This window comes from Tachyglossus aculeatus, chromosome 4 (genome assembly GCF_015852505.1).
Source record: "Tachyglossus aculeatus isolate mTacAcu1 chromosome 4, mTacAcu1.pri, whole genome shotgun sequence".
Taxonomy (NCBI): domain Eukaryota; kingdom Metazoa; phylum Chordata; class Mammalia; order Monotremata; family Tachyglossidae; genus Tachyglossus; species Tachyglossus aculeatus.
This window is the reverse complement of record NC_052069.1, coordinates 103,184,129-103,209,764: the sequence shown is the minus strand read 5'-3', so window position 1 is coordinate 103,209,764 and position 25,636 is coordinate 103,184,129. Positions and strand designations below refer to the sequence as shown.

Here is a 25,636-nt window from a genome sequence, read left to right as displayed (position 1 = left end):
CCTTACATCATGCAAAATGTTCTGAACAAAAGAAATTATTTTTGTACCCTAAAACATTCTCAGTACCACTTTTCCCTTTATTTAATAAAATACAAGACGAACAAATCTGGGGTTTGTCAAGTCTGCTCCCAAGCTATGACATTTCATGACAACTTTAATCTAGTGTTTCTCTTTTTTCCTTTAAGCCTTGGAGGAAAAGGGATTAGGATGGGAAAGGCGATTGATAGAATCAGTTATTAAGTGCAAATAAAATGTTTAAGACTGCTACAGTACTTTAAAATGTAGCAACTGATTCAGTTTCAAGCCAAAAATGCTAGTGGGCAGAGCTAGTGGAATTAATAATGTACTGTAATTAGTTGAACCCAATAGCATTTACATGAAGTAGAGTCAATATAGAATGCCATGGCATGATCATTTTCTTACACTTCACCCGAAATGATCACACTTTTCTTAAATGTAAGCAATTTATGAACATTTCTAAAAGGCAAAAAAAAAAAAAGAATAGAATCAGGAACAGATCCCGGCAGAGAAAAAGTAACCCAATCTCAAAATTATAACATGATTACACCAAAGAAGCAACTCGCTCTCCAGAAAATATAATTTTTTTAAAGGGCTCATAAAATAACTATTTTGTGATCAGGCTAAAAGCTGTCAGCATTTAAATACTTTAAATGCACACAAAAAATGTGCACAGATGGGGAACTTTTCGGCTCACATTAGTCTCAAAAAAAAAAAAAATCTTTCATTACCAAGCTCAAAGTCCTTGAATTTTTTAAACTTAATTGTGCCTCTATTTCTTAGAATTCACACCCCAAGGCCAAAGCTTTCCTGCCACCAGTCCTTCAAATCTGACTTGGACATTACACGGGAGGAGGCTCCAAGCGTCCCTGAGGTCTCACTCCTTTTACAACATACGCAAAAGCAGTAGATAATGGGCCCACGCTGAATTCACTGCTCTACACGTCTCCTCCTGGGACATAGGCCTAGCAGATGTGATAAAAAACTGTGTCAGGGAAGAAGCTCTAGTTTGTGCCTTAATGACAACTTAAACCTCTAAACCAATACAACAAAAGGACTAACAGAACTGGCTGTTATCTCTCACCAGTGCCAACCTTAGAATCTTTCTGAACTAAATTAGCACCTCTACCCATAACAAGCACCACCACTGCACCAAAACTATTCTAATTTGAAAAGATAGATGAATTCAACAAACACACTGGCGGTACGAGAGAGAGAGAGAGTGCGTGTGTGTGTGTGTGCGCGTGCGCACCAGTTTTAAATAAAATTAAATCCCAGCACATATTTCATGGGGTTTATATTTGTCCAAGGTATGTCCTCACTTGCTTCAATTCCAGCTTTTTAAAGGGGAAAAGCCAGCAAATGTTTAACTTATTCTAATTGAATCCATATTTGTGGTAATCACATGAACAGCTACTATTGATGAGCACGGAATTAAAGCTCCTAGGTTTATTTCCAAAAAAAGGTTAATGTAAAAACATTAGTAAAATAATGCTGAGAATATTTTTATCATTGAAGTTTTTTGTTGCTTTGTGATTTTTGTTGGGTTTTTTTTTTTAACAGCTGGATACATTTCTATAACCAAAGTCGGAATTCTTTGTAGCAGTTAATTACATGGTGCCCAAAAAATAGATTTAAATGTATACTTTTGATACCTTTTCTAAATTCTATAATTCTGCCTTCAGATGATAGGCCCTTTTACCCAGAATCTCAAAAGACCTATTCAGTCACAATTGCATACCCACTTAATCAGCAATCATTGTTCTGTGATGCAGGACTTTGTTGTCAAGAAAAGCGGTGAAATCTTGAAAAAAATTTCAGAACTGGCATAAGAAAAAAGTGATCTTTGTCAAACACGGACAAATTTATGCAAATCTTTTATAAACATTCACAAACATTTATTTAGCTTTTGAAATGTTGGCCTCATTTGAGAGCATGAAAATGAGGGGGAAGTAGGAAAACGCAAAGGACAGCTTAAAGGCTGGCACAGTGCATAAATATTCAGAAGGAAGATTATAGGATTCATGTTAGGCTGTCTTAGGTTTCTCCAAAGTCCACATAGAATACCAAAGAACAAAACTAACGAGAAGTAGAGCAGATGTTAGACAATGCATCAGCCTCTTTTCCTCTCTCACTTGGCTATACTTGGGCGCTTTTATATTTTCTTTCAATATGGTTAGGTCATTCAAGGATTCTCCTATAGACTCCGTATTGTGGCTACAGATCTATAAGCTGGAGCTCTGTCAGCTTTCCAAAAGTTCCCAATGAAAGGGCATTATGCAAATTCTACCTCTCTTACCCTCTTTCAGGGGAAGAAAAAAAAAGCCTCCAGTCTGCAGTCATTGGAGTATTGGAAGCCCCAGCCCTCATTTCTGTATGGTTGTGTTTGCCTTAGGGCCATGCTGCTTGTTTTGACAGTGGATCCCCCTAGATAGTTGGGATTAGTCGAGCTTGTTTAGATAAACTTGAAATCAAGGCCTTCTCTAGGTAGACAGCTAGATGTAGCTACTGAGTTTCCAGCTGCCTTCTTCTTTCATCCCAAAACAACTGCAGATTCACAGTAGCTATCACAGCCACAGGCTATGTCACATACATAAGTACAAAATTAAAGGCTGCTAAAAGAAGCCTTTGTAAGTCTTAGTGCTAAAATAAGGAATCTGTACTGCATGGTTTACGCAAATTATTGAAGCACCACTGTTAAAGCATGGAAAACGATCATTAACAAGACATGTTAATAAAGGTCCCTAGATTCCATAGATGGGCAAGATCATGGTTTTGTTAATATAACCCCCACTTCTTCTCATTCCGTCTGGTAACACAATAATTACTAATAATGTTCTGTTTGGTTTTAAACGTTATCAGTTCAATTGATCTAGCCTGCAGTAAAATTTAGCTTGATGTAAAGAGACTACATTCAAACATAAAAATGAACATTTGGGTAGCAGGGCGGCTTTTCTGAGAAAACTGTATAGCAATTGATTACACTAATTCCAAATAAGCATTCCTCCCCAATATAGTTACTGATTTACAATCAGGGGTTTTATTTCACATACATAGCACATCAAACAATGATATTTACTGAGTGTGTATTGTGGACAATGCACTGAACTAGGTGCTTAGGAGAGTACAACACAAGTTGGTAGACACTGTCCCTGTCCACAAGGAGCTTAGAGTCTTCAGGGAGAGACAGACATTAAAATGAATTACAGATACATACTTAAGTGCTCTGGGGCCGAGGAACAGTAAATGTCAAGTGCTCTAAGGGTACAGATCCAAGTTCGTAGGTGGCTCAGGAGGGAGAGGGAGTTGGGGAAAAGATGGATGAATTAGGGAAGGCCTCTTGGAGGAGATGTGACCTTGAAAAGGCTTCCAAGACTGCTGAGAGTGGTGGTTTGGATTATATGGAGGGGAAGGTAAATTTCGGTCCAGAGGGAGGATGTGGGAAAGGGGCTGGTGGAGAGATAAACAAGATCAAGGCACAATAAGCAAGATGGTGCTAGAGGAGCAAAACATGAGGTCTGGGCTGTAATAGTAAATCAGTGGGGTAAGAGAGGAAGAGGCAAGCTGACTGAGGGCTTGAAATAATAATAAGCCAATGGTAAGTGGTTTCTGGTTGATGTGGAGGTAAATGGACAATCACTGGAGGTTCATGAGGGAGACAAGGACTGAACTGTTTTGGGGGTTTTTTGTCTTTTAGAAAAACGACATGGGCAGCAGAGTGAAGTGTGGATTGGAGAGACAGGATGCAGGAAATTCAGCAAGGAGGCAGTTGCAGTAGTTAAAGTGGGATAGGATAAGTGCTTGGACCTGCAAAATGTCAGTTTGAGTGGAGAGGAAAAGGAGGATTTTAGTACTGCTGTGAAGATAGAACTGACAGAATTTGGTAACAGATTAAAAATGTGGGCTGAATGAGAGAGATGAGTTGAGGATAATACCAAGGTTATGAGTTTATGAGGCAGGAAGGATTAGCGGCATTATCTGAAGTGATAGGGAGGATGGGAGTTTGGATGAGAAGGTCCTGTTTTGGACATGCTTAAGTGTCATTAGGTCATCCAGGTTAGAGGTGTTCTGAAGGCAGGAGGAGACTGCAGAGAAGAGAGGTCATGATTGGAAAGGTAAATTTGGGAATCATCTTTATAAATCATCCTCATGGTGGTTGAAGCCATCGGAGTGAATGGGTTCTCCAAGGGAGTGGGTGCTGATGGAGAATAGAAGGGGACTCAAAACAAAACTTTGAGGGATTTCTCACTGTCAGAGGGTGGGAGGCATAGGAGAAGCCTGAAAAAGAGACTGAGAAGGAGCAGTCAGAGAGATAGGAGGAGAATCAGGAGAGGACGGTGTCAGTGAGGCCAAGGATGGATAATGTTTCTTGAAGAGGATGGTCCAAAGTGCCAAAGGTAGTTGAGAGTTCTAGAAAAATTTGGATGGAGTATAGGCCATATAATTTGGCGCGAAGAACGTCATTGGAGATCTTAGAGAGGGCAGTTTCCAAGGGGTGAAAGGGGCGGAAGCCCAACTGGAGGGGATAAAAGAGAGAAGTGGAGGAGAGAAAGTAGAGACAGCAGATGTAGGCAACTCACTCAATCTGAAAAGAAATGCTAGGAGGGAGATGGACGATAAGTGGAGTCAAAGGATTTTTTTTAGGGTGGGAATGCATGAGCATGTTTGAAAGCAGTGGGGAAGAATACATTGGAAAGAAAATAAAGATGGCAGTCAGGGAGGGAAGAGTGGGGGCAAGTGATTTAATAGGGTATGAAGGGTTGGGATCAGAGGCACAGATGGAGCAGTAGATTTCGAAAGGAGGTGAGAGATCTCAAGAGACTGCTGGGAAAATTAGAAGAGTTGAAGAGGGCAGAGGAAGTGAAGGAAACGAGAAGAGCAGGGGTGATTTTAGAGAGATCATGCATGATGGTATCAATTTTAACAATAAAGATCTCAGGCATAAGATGGAAAACTTCTGAAAACCTTTTTTAATGCAAAAGTAGAGGAATGTACTTCCTCATATTTCCTTAATTAGGAAAGATGGGCAATGAGAGAAAATATGAATGAAACAAGAATAAAGTAAAAACCCTTTCCATATTTACCTACTACCCAGGGTTATACACCTCTCCATTTTTCCATCAAGTGACACAACAATTAAAACCAAGAAATAAAAAAGTGTATAAACCTGTCTCATTGGAGGAAACTGACAGAGCATTAGTATCCAACTTCAAAAAGAAATGGAGTTCCTGGAGTCTGGAGGTGACTCAAGTGAAAGGTTCTAAAGCTCACTGTGAGCCGAAAATTATATATGGTAATGACCCCAGTGCTCAGTGCCTGGCACACTGCAAAGAGTACTAATATTATTACCATTCTCCTGCTTCATATACTTGACATCCCCTAATTCTCTTTGGTCAGCTCTTCTTTTACCATGCTGATACACTGTTTCTTTCTTCTCACCCTGTCTTCCCAGTGTTGCATTCTTCCCAAGAGGTCTAAAGATGAGTTCACACCACAGCCTCTTCTCAGCAGGAAGCCAAGTGCCTTGTGTTCCCAAAAACCCCAAATGGAAGGTCCTTCACTAAACTGGAAGCTCATTTTGTCTCATCTTTGGGCTTGTGAATCCATGGAAAGTCCTTGTTATTACTTCCTTCTCTTTCCTTCTCCACTCCAGTAAAACTAAAATGGAAGCCATGATTTTGACTCTTCACTAGCAGTTTGGGCAATTCCATTAGGTAGGGGCAAGGTTTGGATCTCAAGTCAGAGGTTTTGACTATACAACAGAATCTGTTGTTCCTTCCTCCCCTTCCACTTTCCCACTCCAGTAAAACCCAAGTGGAAGCAATGATTTTGACTCATGAGCAACTGAGAAGTAGCATGGTCTAGTGGAAAAAGCACAGGTCTGGGAGTCAGAGGAACTGGGTTCTAATTCCAGCTCTGCCAACTGCTTGTTGTGTGACCTTGGGCAAGTCATTTACCTTCTCTGTGCTTCAGCTTCCTCATCTGTAAAATGGAGATTAAATACCTGTTCAACCCTCCTACTCTGACTGTGAGTTCTATGCAGGACAAGGATGGTGTTCAACATAATTAACTTATATCTACCACAGGGCTTAGAACGGTGTTTGACACATAGTAAGCACTTAACAAATACCATAAAAAGACGCCATTAGCCAGAGATAAGGTTTGGTTTCCCGGCCACACACCAAGTGGCAGTCAACTTCATATCTTCTCTCCCTCATTCCTTTCTTCCAACTTCTAATTTCCGTCTCCTACTCCAGTCCCTCTTCCTTAACTTTTTAAGGGCAGGTAACGTTTCTGCTAAATTTGTGTTGTATTTTCCCAAGCTCTTAGTAGAGTGTTCTGCAAAAAGTAAGTACTCAATGAATACTATCCATGGATTGACCCTACCCCTGCCCTTACTCCTTTACTCTAATTCCCTATCAGCATCTCCTGAGGACTCTGCTCCTCAAATGGCCTGAACAATGAGCTTTCTGGAGACTGTTCAAGCCTCAACTTCCACAACTCTCCAGGATTCCAGGTATGCCAGGCACACACAGAAGAGGACAGTAAGATATCAAATAAGCACATAGATCAGTTTTCTAGACTGTGAGCCCATTGTTGGGTAGGGACCGCCTCCATATGTTGCCAACTTGTACTTCCCAAGCACTTAGTACAGTGCTCTGCACACAGTAAGCGCTCAGTATTATTGAATGAATGAATCAGTGACCTTTGGACATTTAACCCCACAACCCCACAGCACTTATGTACATATCTTTAAATTATAAATTATAGTTATTTGCATTAATGTCTGTCTCCCCCTCAAGACTGTAAGCTCGTTATGGACAGGGAACAGGGAACATGATGGCTAATTCTGTTGAAATGTACTCTCCTAAGTGCTTAATGCAGTGCTCTAAACATAGTAAATGTTCAGTAAATACCACTGATTGATTGAGTGATACCATGCAAATATTCCAACTCCCTGCTGGAAGTCCAGTACTGACAGCATCTGCAGGAGGTATAGGAATGCCATTACCTTCAATTACCCAGGTTTATGTGTCTTCATTTTACTTAGCCTTCTCTGTTGATACTGAAGCCAAAGGAGAAACAGTACAACCCTTTCCAAATATAGCTGAGAAGCAGCGTAGTCTACTGGAAAGAACACAAGCCTGAGAGTCCAAGGACATGGGTTCTAATCACGGCTCTGCCATTTACCTGCTTTTACCCTGGGCAAGTCATTTACCTTCTCTGTGCTTTAGTTTCCTTATCTGTAAAATGGTGATTAAATGCATATTCTCTCTCCTATTTAGACTGTGAGCTCCAAGTAAGACCAGAACTGTGTCCAACCTGATGCCATTATAACAACCCCAGACCTTGCTTGGCACATAATCAGCACTTAAATGCCACAATTATTATTATTAAACAGGTTTACAGTTAGTAGGGTTTGCATTGTTCTATGAACAAAGCTTAAGAGAAAGTGAAAAACAAGATTTGCCTAGAGGCTAGTGAAAGTGCAAACAAAGGTGGGCCTCCCACGGTATGAAAATAGCTTGTCTTGTGGTACTTTTTGACTCATCTTTCACCACATTTTTCGTTTAGGAAGATGGCTTGACTCAGGGCCCTTAAAATGCACCAACACTTTGTTCTCTGGGTATTAGTTGGATGATGGACATCCCCAATTATGTATGAGAAGCAAGATAGTCTACTTTTGCTTAATTCCCCATTGTAGAAAAATGAGGTTTGTTGGTTGTAAGTTGTATGCTTGAATATTCACTCACTGAAATGTACTGAGTTCAATCCTTTCTCCTCCACAGAGCCCTAGAATAACGAGAAGGCACACTTGCCTTCTAAACTCTTTTTGATAAATAATCTGAAATTTTTCACATACAGTCTCAGCCAAGATTTCTTCTTCTTGAAAATCTTTTAAAATGACACTTGGCCGTTATAAAAAGAGACCTGCATGCAGAAATGGTATCTTTTTTAGCTGTGATAAAAATCTGTATATTGTAACAGATAAGTTGAAAATTTTTCAAAGAACTTCTCTTAATTTGCCAGGAACTTAGACCTCCATGAGAACAAGTGCCTGACATATTGGAAGAGATCTGAGTTAGAAATAAATGTTCTACGAATTTACAGTTTACTTCTCCAAACCCCAGATGGTACATGGAGAGGAACAATGATCCAAATACATACAAATGTAGAGGCTCGTTTCCTCACTTTAGGCTACAACTGGATAAGGTGGGGCCCAGCTGGCAGGCCTTGGTTGGTCAAACCATTCCATAATTTAATACACAAATGCCACCAAGTGAGAAATATAAACCAATTATATGTTCTAATTAATCAATCACTGGTGTTGACTGCTTAATGTGTGCAGAGCAATGGACTAAACGCATGGGAAAGTACACTACAGTAGAGGTGGTGGACACAATCCCTGTCCACAGGGAACTTAAAGTCTAAAGACACATATGCAGCATCTTTATTTGTTCTTTAGAGAACTACAACCCAACTTCTCCCTAAGCAGCATTTCTCTTTCACCCACCCCAACCCCCACAAACAGGGTCGAGCTAGATCAGCTTTGAAATTCTACACTCACTCAAGTCAGAGAGTTTAAAGTTATGGTTGCCAGAGGAACCTTAACTCAGCAGTATTGCCCAGAAGTATTAAAGAAGTCATGTTAACACAGTAATACAAAGCACTATATGTGACCAAGAGGACCAAGTTATAGGAGCAGTGGGAACTATAACCAAATTTCTGGACGTGCACGCATGGAAAGGTTCCACCTCACGGATATTTCATTCAATCAAACTAGGTCTCTGAAACTCTTAATTGTCATTTAGAGGCTTTATTCTAAAAATTGTGGGTCTTGCACCCAGAAATATACACATTCAGAATTTACTCTTATTACTGAATTTATATGACACTTTCCCCCTTTCTGACCCTTGCTTTACCTACTTAACTCTGGAGAGAGAAAGCAAGGATGGATGTGTAGAGGGACTGTTTTTTAATATCCTTTCCAAGCTCACAGGATGAGGCAAGAAAGTGAAATCCTAGAGACAAAAGTTAGTACCTTACAATTTATCTCCATAAGAAATCTCTCAAAAGGACCAGGGATTAACATGTCACTGAAATTTTCCCCCTCCTGAATCCACAATAGACTAACCCTAAACTCAACTTCAATTTTGCTGAGAGTTTATACTTGGGTTTCCACTAATACACAATGAAGACATGGGACATGATGCAAAACAATAATGCCAGTACAATACACACCCAACAGCAGAGGGCTGTTTTGTAACAGCCAGAATCACATACAAAAGAATGATGACATCACAGCAGCCCTAAAGCCAAGAGAGGTGATTATTTTCAGTCAATCCTGGGTAGAGAGCTAAGGGAGCACCTTTAATAACATACTGCCTAAGCACTGATTGCATCACTGCAGCTGCTCAGCATCAGCCTCAACTTGTGCATCACCTCTAAATGACTGGCTTTGCTCTCTGAAGGATAATTGGAATTTTCCTTTTTAAAATTAACTCCACTTCTATAACTTCATCATTTTCCAAGAGATGAGCTCCACTAAGCAATGACAAAAAGTGCGTGTTGAGGTGGGGAGGACATGACATATTCCACTTAGAATTAAGAGCAGTTTAAAAACATTTAACAAATTACATTCCTTCTTCTCATTGACTAATAATTATTCATATTTTGCATATACAGTTTGGAAACGGCCTAAACTGAGTTTCCCCTAATAAGACAACCCTCAGAGGGATTAAAAACACAGTTTTTATAACTCCTAGCCTTTCAAGAGTCATCAACATGATTCTAACAGTTCTCAGCCTAGCACAGCTTCCAGGCAAAGTGGTTTTCCCCTCCAAAGTATACCCTCATTAACTCTCAGGCAGTAAGATGGGGACATTTTAAGGAACTAATGCAAAGGAGTTAAGCTGGCTTCCCAAAAGCGCTGGGAAAAATGGGAGACAGAACCCGATATGCTGATGCCCACCAGCCAAGTTCCAACCTACAACTAGATTTTCAGTTACTGGTCCAGTTATAAAGAGGAATTTTCATGGAGCATCTCAAAGTTGGAAATGTTGAACCTAGGTTTTACCAGTTGATTATATTTATATGGATATTTCTTGGCTATTTTAGATCCTGGAACATTCCTTAATAGAAACTACTTGAAAGAAGGAATGTTTCATGGCGATTATGTCTTCAGCCCACCCTTTAGTTGTTGTGGGTCTGAAAATTATGACTTTAAGTATTGCAAGCCATGTGGTAGGAATTTTTTGCCCCTGAAATTCCATAGGCTATCACACACTGATGAAAACCTTAAAAATTAGCTACTTTGTGCCCCATAGGATTAAGATATCATCTTCAAGCTTTTCAACCTCGATCACTAAAATACCATAAATTTTAGCAGCCGTTTGCCAAAACAGAGCCATCTAAAATAGAACCGGATTGTGCTCTATTTACATCTTAAAACGTCTCTTCACACAAAGAAATCAGGGACTTTGCTCTGGTAGAGTTTAGAACTGCAAAGCACAGGAGATCTCCTAGAAGGCTTCGAGATTAGCAAAAATTAAAGAACAATCTCAATTAAAAGTGAACTGGGAACACTCGGAATAGATGAGGAGGCAAAGGATACAAGACACGCAAGTCAAAAGTAGTATCCACTGTTGATGATGATATCATTGGGTGACTGTTTCCAAATGTACACATATCAAAAATCACTGTATAATCTTCTAGGTTTCATTGTCTAAACAAACACCATGAGTTGCATGATCAATGACAACACCACTACATGTCTGCTGTGTGACCTAGGGCACGTCACTTCACTTTTCTGTGCCTCAGTTACTTCATCTGCAAAGTGGAGATTAAGACTCTGATCCTCATGTGGGACATGGACTGTATCCAACCTGATTAACTTGTACTTACCCCAGCACTTAATACAATGCCTGGCACATGGTAGGTGCCTAAATACCATTAAAAAAAACACACCAGATGTTCCCAAGAAAATAAACACATTTTATTTTCAAATCCTGGCTCTGCGAATTGTCAGCTGTGTGACTTTGGGCAAGTCACTTAACTTCTCTGCACCTCAGTGACCTTCTCTGTAAAATGGGGATGAAGACTGTGAACCCCCCGGGGGACAATCTGATCACCTTGCAACCTCCACAGCGCTTACAACAGTGCTTTGCACATAGTAAGCGCTTAATAAATGCCATTATTATTATTACTTTATACAGAAGATGTATACTGTTTTCTGTTCTTTTAAATCACATTAAGAATATCAGGTGGAGCCAAACGATGAAGACTTATCTTCACTTATCAATCTTCTTAATGTTCATTCACTGGGAATCTGTTGAACATTCATGATTTAATAACTATGTACGTTAGATTTAGTTTCTCATTTAACAGGTTTTTTTGTAATGAAACAGTATATGAAGAAGGTTTAAAATAGAAGAGTGTTCCATTATGCATGTCAAATTTTTGAGGAAATTGAGATTTGGTAATTTTTCCACACATCAGATCACCAAAGAATTAGTTAGGAAAATCCAATGAGAACACTATATCTTGATTAAAATTAACTTCAACTCTTTCTAATGAAATTTACCAATTTAAAAAGGGATACATCTTATTCTAACTAGAAACCAAAAACTCAGTTTCCTCAGAGAGGGAATAGATCAAATCATAACATTTAAGGAATTACAGACTACTCAGAAATGCCATTTTTATCAAAATTAACCCAAACTAGAAACTTTTTTGCCCTTTTATGATACAGGTAGCATACTTTTATCATTTGTTCAGTTATTGAAATTCTGAAATCACAGGACAAGTACACCCTGAAAAAAGCAGACTCTTATTTTTCCCAGTGTGCCGTGTTTTCTACATTGCTTATAGAGCTTGTACAAGAACACTTAGTTTCTATATAAAGATTGCCATAAAAATTTTATAGTTTCTATAAATACATAAAGATTGTTGGTTTCATTATAGCCTCTGTTTCTGTGCCAGTGGAAAGAAAAATTACCTGCAACCTACAAGTAGCAATCTGCATAAGCAATAGCATGCATGGGGCAAAAAATTCCTTTGTAAAGAACTACAATATATACATATTGTAGTAATCAAAATATAAACTAATTCATTGCAAACACATAAGTCAACTTCCAACACACTGCATTCTAATCTTTTATCTTAGAAAAAGCAGGCAATAAAAATACAACTGGTGAACCCAATATATTAACTTTGAATGTATTGGCAATGGATGTAATACTTTAACTAAAATGCTTTAAAATGGTTTGTGTAAAACCAATTATTCTCAATATATATTACAGAGCTATTTATAGAAATCTTCCCTCTGATAGGTTTCTGTATCTTTGTTCCAAACTACTGTACACCAAACATTATAATTACCTAGACTAATTTAAAAAAGCTAAAATTCTCAAACTGCTCTCCAGCCAAAGATGGTATTTTGATGAGTGTGGTGTATATAATTTGCTAGCGTGTTATTTTAAGTATTCCAACTCTCTTAATTCAATTAGTATTCATTAAAGCAGCACTAATCATGATGAGTAAAGTTTTACCAATTATTTTCATAATTATGAATGAATACAGTAAACATAATGCAGTTATTATAAATCCTACTTAATTAACTGCAAGGCTATTTTCAACAGGAAAAGATACCCAATATGACATGACTATATTCTTTAAAAATGAATTTTCCAAGCCAGATTGATTTCTTTTAGAAACCCTAACCAGAAAAAGACAACAGTCCACAATCACGTCTACTTTATGATTCTATCCTTCTTAAGGAAATATAACCTGATCAACTTTCACATATATTTTGTGATAAACTATAATGATTCAAATAAAATTATCATATGTTAATTTCTTTTTCATTCTAAAGGATCCAACATGACTCTAGAACTATTACCATCTGTAACTGAATGATTCAATTATCTATACCCCCTAACATCAACTCATATTTTATTTAATGGGCATACTATTTAAGCAGATTACATAAATAATTTTTTGAAATGCACCCTCCTTTTAAAGCTAGGAGTCAGACGAGGTTAACAGTTTCAGCAAGAAAATATTAAAAAGGAGGCAAAAAACCTAGACAGCCTTTAAAAAGGAAAATGTTTCCAGGTTTATAAAATTAAGAAATACTCATTTCCAAGCCCATCATAAGACACACCACCTAGCCACATTTATGTGACATATTGCATGTTACCGTGATTTTATGATTCCAAACCACAGATGTCATTGTGGCCTGAGAGGGTCACACAGAACTTGAGAAGAAGAAAAAAAAAATTAAGACAGAGAATTCACTTTGTCAGTAATTACAATCAGGATTCCTAAAATGTGGCTTAGGCTGCTCATTACCTCTTCACTTTGTCTCAGGCCTCTTATTTACATTTCAGATTACATTTTTCATGAAACAGTGAGATCTATCAGAGCTGAGAGGACTGAAATAATGAGGGAGAAATATTTTAATAAAATGTGTTGGGTCTGCATTACTTCCGTGTCAGAAAGAAAGGTTTCTTCTGTAGTGATAGATCATTTATTCTGCCTCTAAATGAGAGGCAAAAAGATGAAACTGATGAACTTTTACTGCCCATTTGTCTTTAGCAGACAATTAAGACAGAGAAGATCAAAATGGATTATCATACCACGCAGACAACTGGTCCAACAGTAATACATCTCCAGGACCACAGATTTGTAACTGTCTTTTATCCCTCCCCTTTCTTCTTACTTCTTTCTCCACTCTAAAGGCAATGCTAGCTTTGCGGCTCAAGGGGAGCCACAAGGCTGGTCATCATTATTCAGTCACAGATGTCAATCTAACCTCCCTTTTTTCTCAGTTTCTAAAGCAGGGAGCCACAATAATTTGTGACAGATTCTTTTACTGTAAGGTACAAAGAACACATGGAATAAAACATCTAGCAGCGGCAAGCATCTCTGATCAGATGTGCTGGTACATGGGAAATACACTGTATGTAAAAACAAGCACTGAATTTAGACGAATGAGGGGAAAAAACTTGAGGGAATTTTTTTTTTATACTAATAAGTCCCTTACCTTGTGTTGATTTAACTCAAATGTTCCTCATGGGTTAGATCATAAATGTTTGAGTAAGGGAAACACGGGCAGAATTAAATGTATATATTTAATGTACAGAGAAAAATTCCTGAGTTTCTTTATTATAATAGTTCACCAAGGGGCTTCTTTCTGCACAGCAGAAACAATAACATATAACATGCTTGGTCGGAGACACGGTTACCTGCTTAATTCCCAGCCCTCTAAGAGGGAACCTAAATGAGAAACTCTAGCTACTTAATAGCATCTTTTCCTTGCCCATTCATCCATTTCTCTAGCTGCATTATCCAGAGAAATGGATGAAGGTGACATCTCTACTTGGATGTTCTCCTGTCACCTCATACTGAACATGTCCAAAACAGAGTTCCTTATCTTCCCACCCAAACCCTGTCCTTCCCATGACTTTCCCATCACTGTAGACGGCACTACCATCCTTCCTGTCTCACAAGCCCGTAACCTTGGCATTATCCTTCACTCTTCAGTGTCATTCAACTCACATATTCAATCCGTCGCTAAATCCTGTCGGTCCCATCTTCACAAAATAACTAAAGTCCACCCTTCCCTTTCCATTCAAACTGCTACCACGTTAACATAATCACTCATCCTACCTTGCCTGGATTACTGCATCAGCCTCCTTGCTAATCTCCCAGGCTCCTCTTTCTCCCCACTCCAGTCCCTATTTCACTCTGCTTCCTGGGTTATTTTTCTATAAAATCGTTCAGGACACATCACCCCGCTCCACAAAAAACTCCAGTGGTTACCCAATCACCTCCACATCAAATAAAAATTATTCACCATTGGTTTTAAAGCAGTCCACCACCTTGCCTCCTCCCACCTCACCTCACTTCTCTCCTTTTACAACCCAGCCCACATGCTTCGTTCTTCGGGTGCCTACCTTCTCACTGTGCTTCGATCTTGCCTATCTAACCACCGACCCCTAACCCACATCCTGCTTCTGGCCTGGAACACCCTCTCTCCTCAAATCTGATAATTACTCTCTTCAAAGGCTTACTGAAGGCCTATCTCCTCCAAGAGGTCTTTCCAGATTAAGCCCCACTTTTCCTCATCTCCCACTCCCTTCTGAGTCACTCTGACTTACTCCCTTTGCTCCTCCTCCCTCCCAGCCCCACAGTATCTATGTACATATCTGTAATTTTATTTACTTGTATTGATGTTTGTCTCCCTGACCTGGACTGTAAACTCACTGTGGGCAGGGAATGTCACTGTTTATTGTTGTACTGTACTTTCCCAAGCTCTTTACACAGTGTTCTGCACATAGTAAATGCTTAATAAATATGACTGAATGAATGAATCATCTTCGGAAGCGCAGAATTCCCTTCAATCATGTATTCCTGAGTTTTCAACCCTACTCCCATTTTCAAAGTGGCCATTCTCCATGTTTCAATAGCCTCTAGACTGTAAGCTCATTGAGGACAGGGAATGTGTCCATTTATTGTTATTCTGTACTTTCCCAAGTGCTTTAGTTCAGTTCACTGCACACAGTAAGTGCTCAATAAATACGACTGGCTGACTGATTTCAACACTGGACCGTAGATGAGATAAAAACGACAGTATGTCCTTTCTGAATGGTAACATCTATCCAATAAAACCAAACGTTCTCTCTTTCCTGAACACTCTTTACCACCCTTCATGACTCGCGTAGTAACAATGTTCCAATATGAAAGTTCTTGGGATAATTTTTCCAACAATGAAGCTATGGGAAAAATCAACCAATGGCATTTCCTGAGTGGAGCTCTGTACTAATGCTTGGGAAAGTTCAATACAACAGAGTTGGTTGATATAATCCCTGCCCACAAGGAACTTAAAGTTTATGGGGGGAGGCAAACATTAGAATAGATTATCAATAAGTTAAATAAAGCCTAAGTAGAAAATAAGAATATTTCCATAATCAATCAATCAATCCTATTTGCTGAGTGTCTACTGTGTGCAGAGCACTGTACTAAGTACTTGGAAGAGTACTGTGTAAGCAGAATGACTTGGATGATCCAACCTAGTCAAACAAAATACCAGATGTGCACAGCGCCAATGAAAAAGGAATGACACAGAGACTATTGATCAAAATCTTTTCCCTATGAGGTGCTTTTCCCATGATGTTAAGTCTGAAGGAGCACCCACACTTTTTTCTTCTGCCACAATTTCTTCTTCAGCTCCTTCAACTCCTTGGATCCTTAAGCCTTACTGAGTCTAAAACAATGAAGTGGAGGAACGGAAGGTTTCTAAAAGCTAAGGCCCCAAGTTAGATCCTAAACACTGTTTTCATTTATTCTCTATACCTTTTCCATGCTAACACTGGTGAAAGCATTTCTTTTTGATGAAATATCCCTAATAAACCAGGAATCTTGCTGAGCTTAAATCCAACGACTCTCGCTGGAACTCAAATCCAGTCCTCCTTACTGGGGGCTAGGGAGACAAGCCGAAAACTATAAAACTATTCCCGCAGCTTTTGGGAAATAAACGGAGAAGAAGCCAGACCTATTCAAGTCTTCAAGCTGAGCAGACTGTACCAGCTGTGAGAAACCCTTCCATTTGCTATGCTGGTCACTTGAGCCAAGGCAAATTCAGGGACCAATTTGTTCTTAGGTAATTGGTAAGTGACTCAGTAGCAACTCGATATCAGTTGCACCCTACGGAAGCATGTTCTACAGTTCCAATCTATCACACGCAAGTAACTAAGCACGTAGAGTGTCTCTCTGAATACATGCAGTAGGTTCAGTCAAAGGCATTTATTAAAGCTATCACCTGATACTTGTCGGATCCCTTGCCCCATAATGTACTGACAGTCTACAGAATTCTATGTCAGTGAAGTTGTACAGGAAAGACATTTTAAAAAACCCCAAAATTTAAAAAGCCCTGCGCCTCGCCCCATTACTTCACACTAGTGTTTGCTGCAGAAAGACATTAAATCCATTCATATCCTGCAGAGACCAAACTAGAGGAGCAGAATAAAAATCCAGAAGCAACGGGTTCGATTCTGCTGGGGTTAAAGACAACCACCTCCTCAGGACTGTAAACTCACTGTGGGCTGGGAATATGTCTGTTGTTACATTGTACTCTCTTAAGCACTTAATACAGAGCTCTGCATACAGTAAACACTTAATAAACACTATTGAATGAACATCCCTCTCCAGTGTAACAGGATGCAGCAAGACTTGAGGTTTGGTGCCCCAGTTCTGATCGATTAATCATATTTACTGTGTGCTTACTGCATGCAGAGTACTGTACTAAGTACTTCGGATAGTACGATATAACAGAGTTGATAGACACATTCCCTGACCACAATGAGCTCCCAGTCTTACAGGAATATTCAAATGGTCAGCCAATTCACCAACCCTATCCACTTAACTAGAAGAGATAACTCCTTGCAGTCCCAAATTTCCAGGAATATTCTACCTTTTGCGTGTTTGTTTTGCAATCTATTTCAAATTCTGGAAAATGTTGAAAAGTTTCTTTTTTCTATCCTCTTTGGTGCTCGCTTGGGTTAAAAAGTTTGTTGGGTTTTTTTTTTTGTTTTTTTTACTGGCAGCGAGCAGAGGATTTCCTAATGAACAGCAGACTGTGACATACCTAAAAGTAACAAGTTAAATTTGCTATTGAATTTTCTTCCCTGCTTTTGGTGTTTGTCTACCAACTACCTCCTTAAAACACCAAAATCTATTACCAGTATTTCTAATCCTGCTCCAAACATGTTTTACTTTTAATCTTTGGTTTCTAATTATTTCTTCTCTCCCTTTCTAAAAATGCATTCAGCTCTTTCAGTAAAAAGAACAGCAATAATATGTTGAACAACCCTGAAATAAATTTTGTCATGTAAAAAATTAATTACGCATTCCAAACCTGGTCACTGTAGTCCTCGGGGAATTGCCTCAGCACCTCAGGATCTGTAAATAATTGACAGATAATATTAATTGGCTTTGGATTAGTGAGCAAGCAGAGAATCACACATTAATATTTGATCAGAAGATGATAGCAACCCTGGCAGGGGATCCAAGGAGGGCAGCTGAGGCTGTTATGTTGATAAGCACAAGGAAGGACTCTTCAAGGCACTCCCTTTACCCTGAACCATGAAGACAAAAAGAAATAAAAAAGACCTGATGTGACGGTTAACTTTCGGCCGTTACCTAATGCAAAAATCTTGCCAGCTGCAAATTGCTCTCTATGTGGGTTTCCAGAGAAAATGGTTACCAAACCTGATTTGACTTCTCATTTTTAATCAGAAGCCTCATTTAGCCAACTACAGGCATAAGCTTCATCAGTCTCTTACAGGAAACCAGTTTTCAGAGGGATTTGGGCACAATCGTTTCCAAGCTAACTCATATACAGGGAGAAAACACTAAACTAACTACTCAAAAATAAACTCGCTAGTGTGCCACACTTCTCTCCTTCATCACCTAATGCTTTAAAAACAGAACATTCTGCACAATCAGGGAAAGGCTCTGGTATCAGTGAGGGGGACTCAAAATATGAAATTTGGTTGTGGACTATAACAAGGAATTATGTTCTGTCAGACTCCATTAGACTTGTTCAGAAACCACCAAAAACCTAAATGAAAATGCTTTCTATGATGATCTATTTAAACAGAAGGGCAAAAGACCTTCAGTGGGTATTTTTAAGATTCCTCAATTTTCCCTCAATGGGAGTAGTAGAACTTATTGAGCACTCAGTGCATTGCACAAGACTAAGCACTTGTGAAGTACAAAACAAAGGAAGACACTTCCACAAAAAGCAACATGTTAAGGGCTATAAATTACTTTTTTACTCAGAAAAACTATTAAAATTTCTGAACACAAAACTGTAGTTTTCAGGCAGCATCAGTATACTGTATGTTTACAATACATCCAAAGGTAATTTTAGGAAATTTCAATTGTTTACTCTTTCAATTAATTGCCCTTGGTATTCTGAATATATTGTTACCAGATGCTGACTTTTATAATATGTTTCCACAAATTCTAATCGTTATATATGGGTGAGGTTTGTAAACAATCTTTACTACTCAATTACTCTTAGTCTGCACTAGAACTAAGGCTTGAGGGGAAAAGAACAGTTTGTGTTTCATTAAAACATGGTAAGAGGCTCCACCACTCTTCAAAACTGGTCACACCTCACCATTGAAGCTTATTTTACAAATTTGTGTACCAGTTTCTGTTTCTGATGAAACACTTTGAAAATAAAATCCTAATATTTAGCCTTTAGCACTGAACCACCATACAAATGGGTTTATCATGATAGAAATGCATTTATCAGTTTTAAAAAGGTGAACTACTCATGAAATCATTTTTTAATCCTTAAAACCACTAATGGGGAATAGCCTTAGTTGTCTTTGTCTTTTAAAGATAATGAATGTTACTTGTCTAAAAATAGAGGCCTCTCCCGTTGAAAATGTATAAACTTTAATGCACACATCTGATTTAGCTAATAGAATTACCCAATCAACAGTACAATAGGAAAATACTAAGTAGGAACCTTTTCAACTCTAGATGTGTTCTCTATTGGCTTAAAGAACAGGTTGGGCCCCCCAGACACTCCACTCAGTGGAGACTACAGTTAAATTCCAATGACTAATAAGCCAACAGCACCCTTATGCAGCGTCGATGGAAGTATCCCTTGTGGCAGGCCTGTAGGGTTTAAACTGCCTATGGAACCTGCCTTCAAGATAGCAGGTTATCAGGAAAGATGGACAAATAAAGGAAAGTATAATCAGCAAGCAAGTTTCAAGAGCTCTCCCTGTTGTCCAGAAAAGCTTTTAAAAGGTTGGGTTATGTTGCACAGCTCTTTAAATTAATTGTAAATGGCATTTATTTATATTAATGCCTGTATCCCCCTGTAGACTGTACATTCATTATGGGCAGGGACTGTGTTTGGTAATTATCTTGTATTGTACACTCCCAAGTGTTTAGAACAGTGCTCTCCAAATAGTAAGCGCTCAACAAATACCACTGATTGATTGTGAGTTCAACAAAAATGGTAACTTGTCTATTATTTTTAATGTCAATGAATGGCATAAGATCCATCACAGAGGGAAGGTAGTTGGATGGCGTAGTCAATACAGCATGGGTCTGGGATTCAGAAGGTCATGGGTTCATATTACAGCTCCACCACTGGTCTGCTGTGTGCTGGTCTGCTGTATGACCTTGGGCAAGTCAGTTTACTTCTCTGTGCTCCTGCTACCTCAACTGTAAATTGTGAGCCCCACGTGGGACAGTGACTCTGACCAACCTGATTTGCTTGTATCCACCCCAGTGCTTAGTACAGTGCCTGGCACAAAGTATACACTTAACAAATACCAAGATTATTAACAATAATAATAATAGTAATTGCAGTAGAATGATGCTAGAAGACTAGATGACAGAGAATAACTGTGGCATTTGCTACACACTATGTGCCAAGCACTGTACTAATACATTGGGCATATTCCATATAAGCAAATTAGACACAGTCCCCAACCTACATAGAGCTCACAGTCTAAGAAGAGGAAGACTGAGTATCTTAACCCCATTTTTACTGAAGAGGCAACTGAGGCCTAAAGAAGTTAAGTGACTTGCCCAAGGATACACAGCAGAAAAGTGGTGGAGCCCAGACTTAGGAACCAGGTCATCTGATTCCCCAGGCCCTTGTTCCTTCCTCTTGGTCATGCTATTTTTCTGGAATTACGGAACAAAAACTCCTAAAACACTTTGGTTTGTACCGTCCACTCCCATGAAACTCACTCAACCCGTGAAATGATGCAGAAAGGGTATACTGAATAAATCTTTTAATACCTTGTCTTAGAAATGTCATGTAAACCAAAAGCCAATGATAGGTGAGATATTACAATAAATTCAAAGCTCTATTTTCTCAGTCACCATTTCAGATGAAGATTTTCCTGAAGAACATTTTCATTCACAATGTTATAATTCACAATTGGGTTTATAATTCACAATTTGGCTTAAAGAGTACCATGTTAGATTCCTTCATTTTTGTAAAATGTAAAAGTTGAAAACATATGTTTTGTAACATTTTGAAATTTTAAATAGATTTTTAATTCACATACAAAATAAAACCCAACCAAGAAAAGAGTAAAATCACACTGCTGGGAAGACTAATGCACAGATCCTGAGAAGTAACTATCTAATCCCATGATGTTGCCAACTTGTACTTCCCAAGTGCTTAGTACAGTGCTCTGCACACAGTGAGTGCTCAAAAAATATGACTGAATGAATGTAATCTTTTTGAGCTGCTTGCAGAAGCTGAATTTCCTAATAGGCCTGCCAGGAGAGCATAGCAGCATTGCCTACTCTATCCACTAGCTAAATTCTATCATTTCCAGTCCCCTGGCCTGAGCTTTGAGAAAATCGTGTTTCAAAACAATATGTAAATTTGCAGTCCTCTTTGATCCGTTTATAAACCTTTCATTTCAGGGACCCTCCAACCTTTAAGTTTATGACATCTTAACAGAGCTCAAAATAAAGAAATATTTGTGGTATTTAACTTCAAAAACCATATAGCCAACAAAGAGCTTCAAAAAGCCAACCTGACAGTTGATCTATAGTTTTTGGATTTGAGGATTAAAAACTGCAATCTAAGTGTAATGGTTGGATTTTATTTTGTATGTGAATTTAAAATCTGTTTAAAATTTCAAAATGTTACAAATTAAAACCAAATACATGGCAAGTATTTCCTCAGTAAAATTATTCTCTTCTGACATTTTCAAATGATCAAAGAGCTAGAGAAACAGTTATCACACGTAGCACTGACGAGTGATGATAAGGAAACTCTAATACTAATATAACATTATCCAAAATATGCCAAAATTCACCCCTTGGTTTTGAGGTGAAAGCTCTCTGCATGAAACTGTGGAATGGTGTCACTGATACAAGAGGTAGTCCAAAGTGGGGAGATGGGAAATCCTTCAAAAGTAGCTACTTAAGCCTCATTTTTAAATGATCACTTTTCAAATATTCTAGTCCCAAATACGGGTTGACTCTATTAGCAATAAAAACTAATGTTGACAATACATCTCCCAATTGATTTAAGTTGACTCTGGTAGAATTAGGACAAATAAATAAACACAACCTTTTCTTAATACTTCACTTCCAAAATTGACCTTACAAAATTTCATTAGGGGAGGGTTGGCGGTGGCGGGGGGGGAGGGGGGTTGTTTTGTTTCTTGGTGGGGCGGGTGAGCTCAGGTTAAATTTCTTTAGCAATTCCATTCCAGGTTAGATACTGAGTTAAGGTGAAGTCCTAAATATACATTGCCTATTGATGAGATTGTAAGATACACTGTGTTTATAAATTTGACATCTGGAAAGTGGGGTTAAAATTAACAGAGGCTGGGGTAGAAAAAATACTATTTACATTTTAATTTATACTTTCTATTTTGTATCATATCTATTGCATCTCTCAAGTACTTTAGGCAATCAATAAAAATCATTTCTACGACTACTACGACAGTAATCTCCACTTCCCTCCCCTCATGTTGGGTTGATGGTAGTATCACCCAGATATCTACCTCCCCGAAGCTAGAGCTAAAAAAGGTTCATATACAATCTACTTTACTCAAGCATCAGGCCACTTTTCTTCCTAACTGCACCAGTGTGGCACCCGGAAGGAACCCGGCACCCTGCAGTCAAGCAAACCGCTTTTAAATTTTCTGTCTGGCAACAATCCACTTGCGTGTCTGTAGGTTTTTACAACTGCTTTATGTATTACATTGCGTTGGCTGCATTTCTTTGCGTTTTAAATGGTCTGGGAACATTTTATTGAATGCTCTATATCTTTATGTGGAAAATTACGTACACTGGGAAACTGTGCATCAGGTTAATATTTATATCTATATTTCATTATACTCCATACAGTAATACTACAACTGCTAATGTTTCTTAAGCACCTCCCATTCCTGCATCTTTTCTCAACTGTCACAGGTCCCATATAGAAGTGTCAGCAGTAGCTCACTCAAAATTACCACTCATAATGGTCTCTTCTCAATGTAAAGCTATTATCTTAAAAGAAATGAAACGAACATATTGTTGGCATATTCAAAGTCAACTTTTAAATGGGCAGGACTCAGATTTCAGAAGAGACTGTCTATAGGAAACCAAAGATGATATGGCAATATTCACTCATTCATTCATTCAATCGTATTTATTGGGCGCTTATGGTGTGCAGAGCACTCTACTAAGCGATTAGAAAGTACAATTCAGCATCAAAATAGGCATCCCCAAATAGTAATATGGTCTTCAACTTTTCCCCACCAATTTTGCCCCTTATCATTTACCTCCCTTACTACAGCCCATCTAGGGAACACATTATTAGAAGGTAAAAAAGCATTCATTTCATTCATTCATTCATTCAATCGTATTTATTGAGCACTTACTGTGTACAGAGCACTGTACTAAGTGCTTGGGAAGTACAAGTTGGCAACATATAGAGATGGTCCCTACACAACAGCAGGCTCACAGTCTAGAAGGGGGAGACAGACAACAAAAGAAAACATATTAACAAAATAAAATAAATAGAATAGTATGTGATTTGCAACATCCTGCCAGGAATCCCACAACGTCTATAAATGGTTTGAACTTCGGTGGGCCTCTCTATAGAGTGGACTATTGCATTCCATTTTAACTGACCGCTACTTTAGCTCACTCCAGGACAATACAAGCATCCACTTAAAAGAAACACCCAAACACATACATGTTATTTAAGTGAGAGAAATAGTTGAGTTTCTCCAATTTATCAGAAGCATTTTCACCAAGCACAAACCCCAACAACACTGTGTCACTTTGGCAAATTATTTAAAGGAAGTTATTACATCATCCCGGCTCCACCACTTGTGTGCTGTCTGACCCTGGGCAAATCGTTTCACTTCTCTGTGCCCCAGTTACCTCATCTGTAAAATGGGGATTAGGACTTTGAGCCCCACGCGGGAGAGGGACTGTGTCCAGCCTGATTTGCTTCTATCTACCTTAGCACTTTGTACCGTCTTTGGCAAATAGTAAGTGCCCAACAAATGCCATTAAAAAAAAATACCGCCCCCACCCCACCCCCCCACACCAGTTCTAGCATTCAGGTGGAATCCATCAGGTCTTGAATTATTGTCATTTACACCACATTTCCATTCTCAATATTTCAGAGGAATTGCTCTTAAGGGTTGAAAAGCTTTTTGCAGCTTACTATAAAATACTAGATTTTGCCAGATGAAATTTAAATTAATAGAATGAGAATATGCCCAAATTTACTGGAGAAGTGCTATAAATTACTTTATACAGGCAACAAAAACCTTGAGTTCTGCTTTAGGCTTAAAGTTTCTTGAATATGTCTTAAAAACAAACTATAGTGGGCAGAGATCCTTAAAAGAGAAATGCAAAACAACCTTCAAGTAACATAGGGATGTTCAATGGATTAACTTGCATATGAGTAAGTAGGTGGTCTTTATACTGCATTAGCTTCCTTTCTACTTTTTCCATTGAGACATGTCTCAGGTACTTAAAAGAGGGAGGGAGGAAAGTTGGGGTGGGAGGACTGTGGGGGCAGGAGAGTAAGGGAAGGGGGAAGAAACGATAAAACTCCAATGAAACACACTCTGGTTTCAATGACCTGCATTCAGTTCTTGTTCTATGAGGCATCATTCATTCAATTGTATTTATTGAGCGCTTACTGTGTGCAGAGCACTTCTCAACAAGTTTAGCATCTACCGAACTAACCATATGCACACCAAATTATAATTCTTAAATAATATTTAGGCTATCTCAAGAAGCTTGTTTTAAAATTTCAACACTGCAAATGAGGCTGTTAGTAAAGAGTCTTTCTGTGCTCTCTCTCTCGGGCATGTTAGGTTACAATATATTGTATATTTAACACCTCAATTTATCTGCCAGTTGTCCCTTGGCTATCCAGTCAATAGAAGACTATTTCAAACAATAATGAACACAGCTAAAATTAAGCAGCAGAGAAACCTGTCCTTGTAAAAAAAACAAAAAACAGGGCTTTGAAATTAGCTGTAAACTCTATAATCTCATTGTTCCATTTCATGTCCTTTAAGGCCCTACCTTCCTGCTCCACAAGACAAAATGTTAATCCACGTTGTAACCTGATTTAATTTTCCAGATGACAGGATGGGAATAACGCTACAAATGGCCTATAAGTCTGTTTGCTGCTCTTTTTCTAAATGGAAGACATTCAAAATTACACACTAAAAATGTGTGCCTTTAAAAACACAATTTGAGGGGGTTATGCATTTTGAAGACAAGCTAAAGCCCACTGTCCAAACACAAGGCTCTTTAAACCCATATTTACATGGATTGAGCAAACGATTAAAGACAAAGCAGTAACTTTTTCACATATTACAGAAAAGTTGCTTAATATTACAACAGCAAACTGCACCAAACTGTAATTGCACTAATAAAAAGCTTCAAAGAATCTGCCTATTTAATCTGTTTCAGCTACACAAAGTCAGCTCAATTTACTCTGTTGTAAAATACCTAGATAATTAGTTCAGTGTTTATTTTCTGTAACTGAACACAATCATTTTGGTCAATGATTCCCTTTGTGTCTAAC

The 25,636-nt window shown here is 38.5% G+C and overlaps 1 protein-coding gene across 4 annotated transcripts in view; it reads right to left on the bottom strand.

Annotated features, from left to right (window-relative positions):
• DENND1A (DENN domain containing 1A) overlaps window positions 1–25,636 on the bottom strand; it is a 514,969-nt gene that overhangs the window by 377,078 nt on the left and 112,255 nt on the right. For all 4 annotated transcript variants that reach the window (XM_038744796.1, XM_038744798.1, XM_038744797.1 and 1 more), the window contains exon 3: window positions 17,939–17,982. In XM_038744796.1, the coding sequence (XP_038600724.1) occupies window positions 17,939–17,982 (44 nt within the window). The remainder of the gene's footprint in view (window positions 1–17,938; window positions 17,983–25,636) is intronic.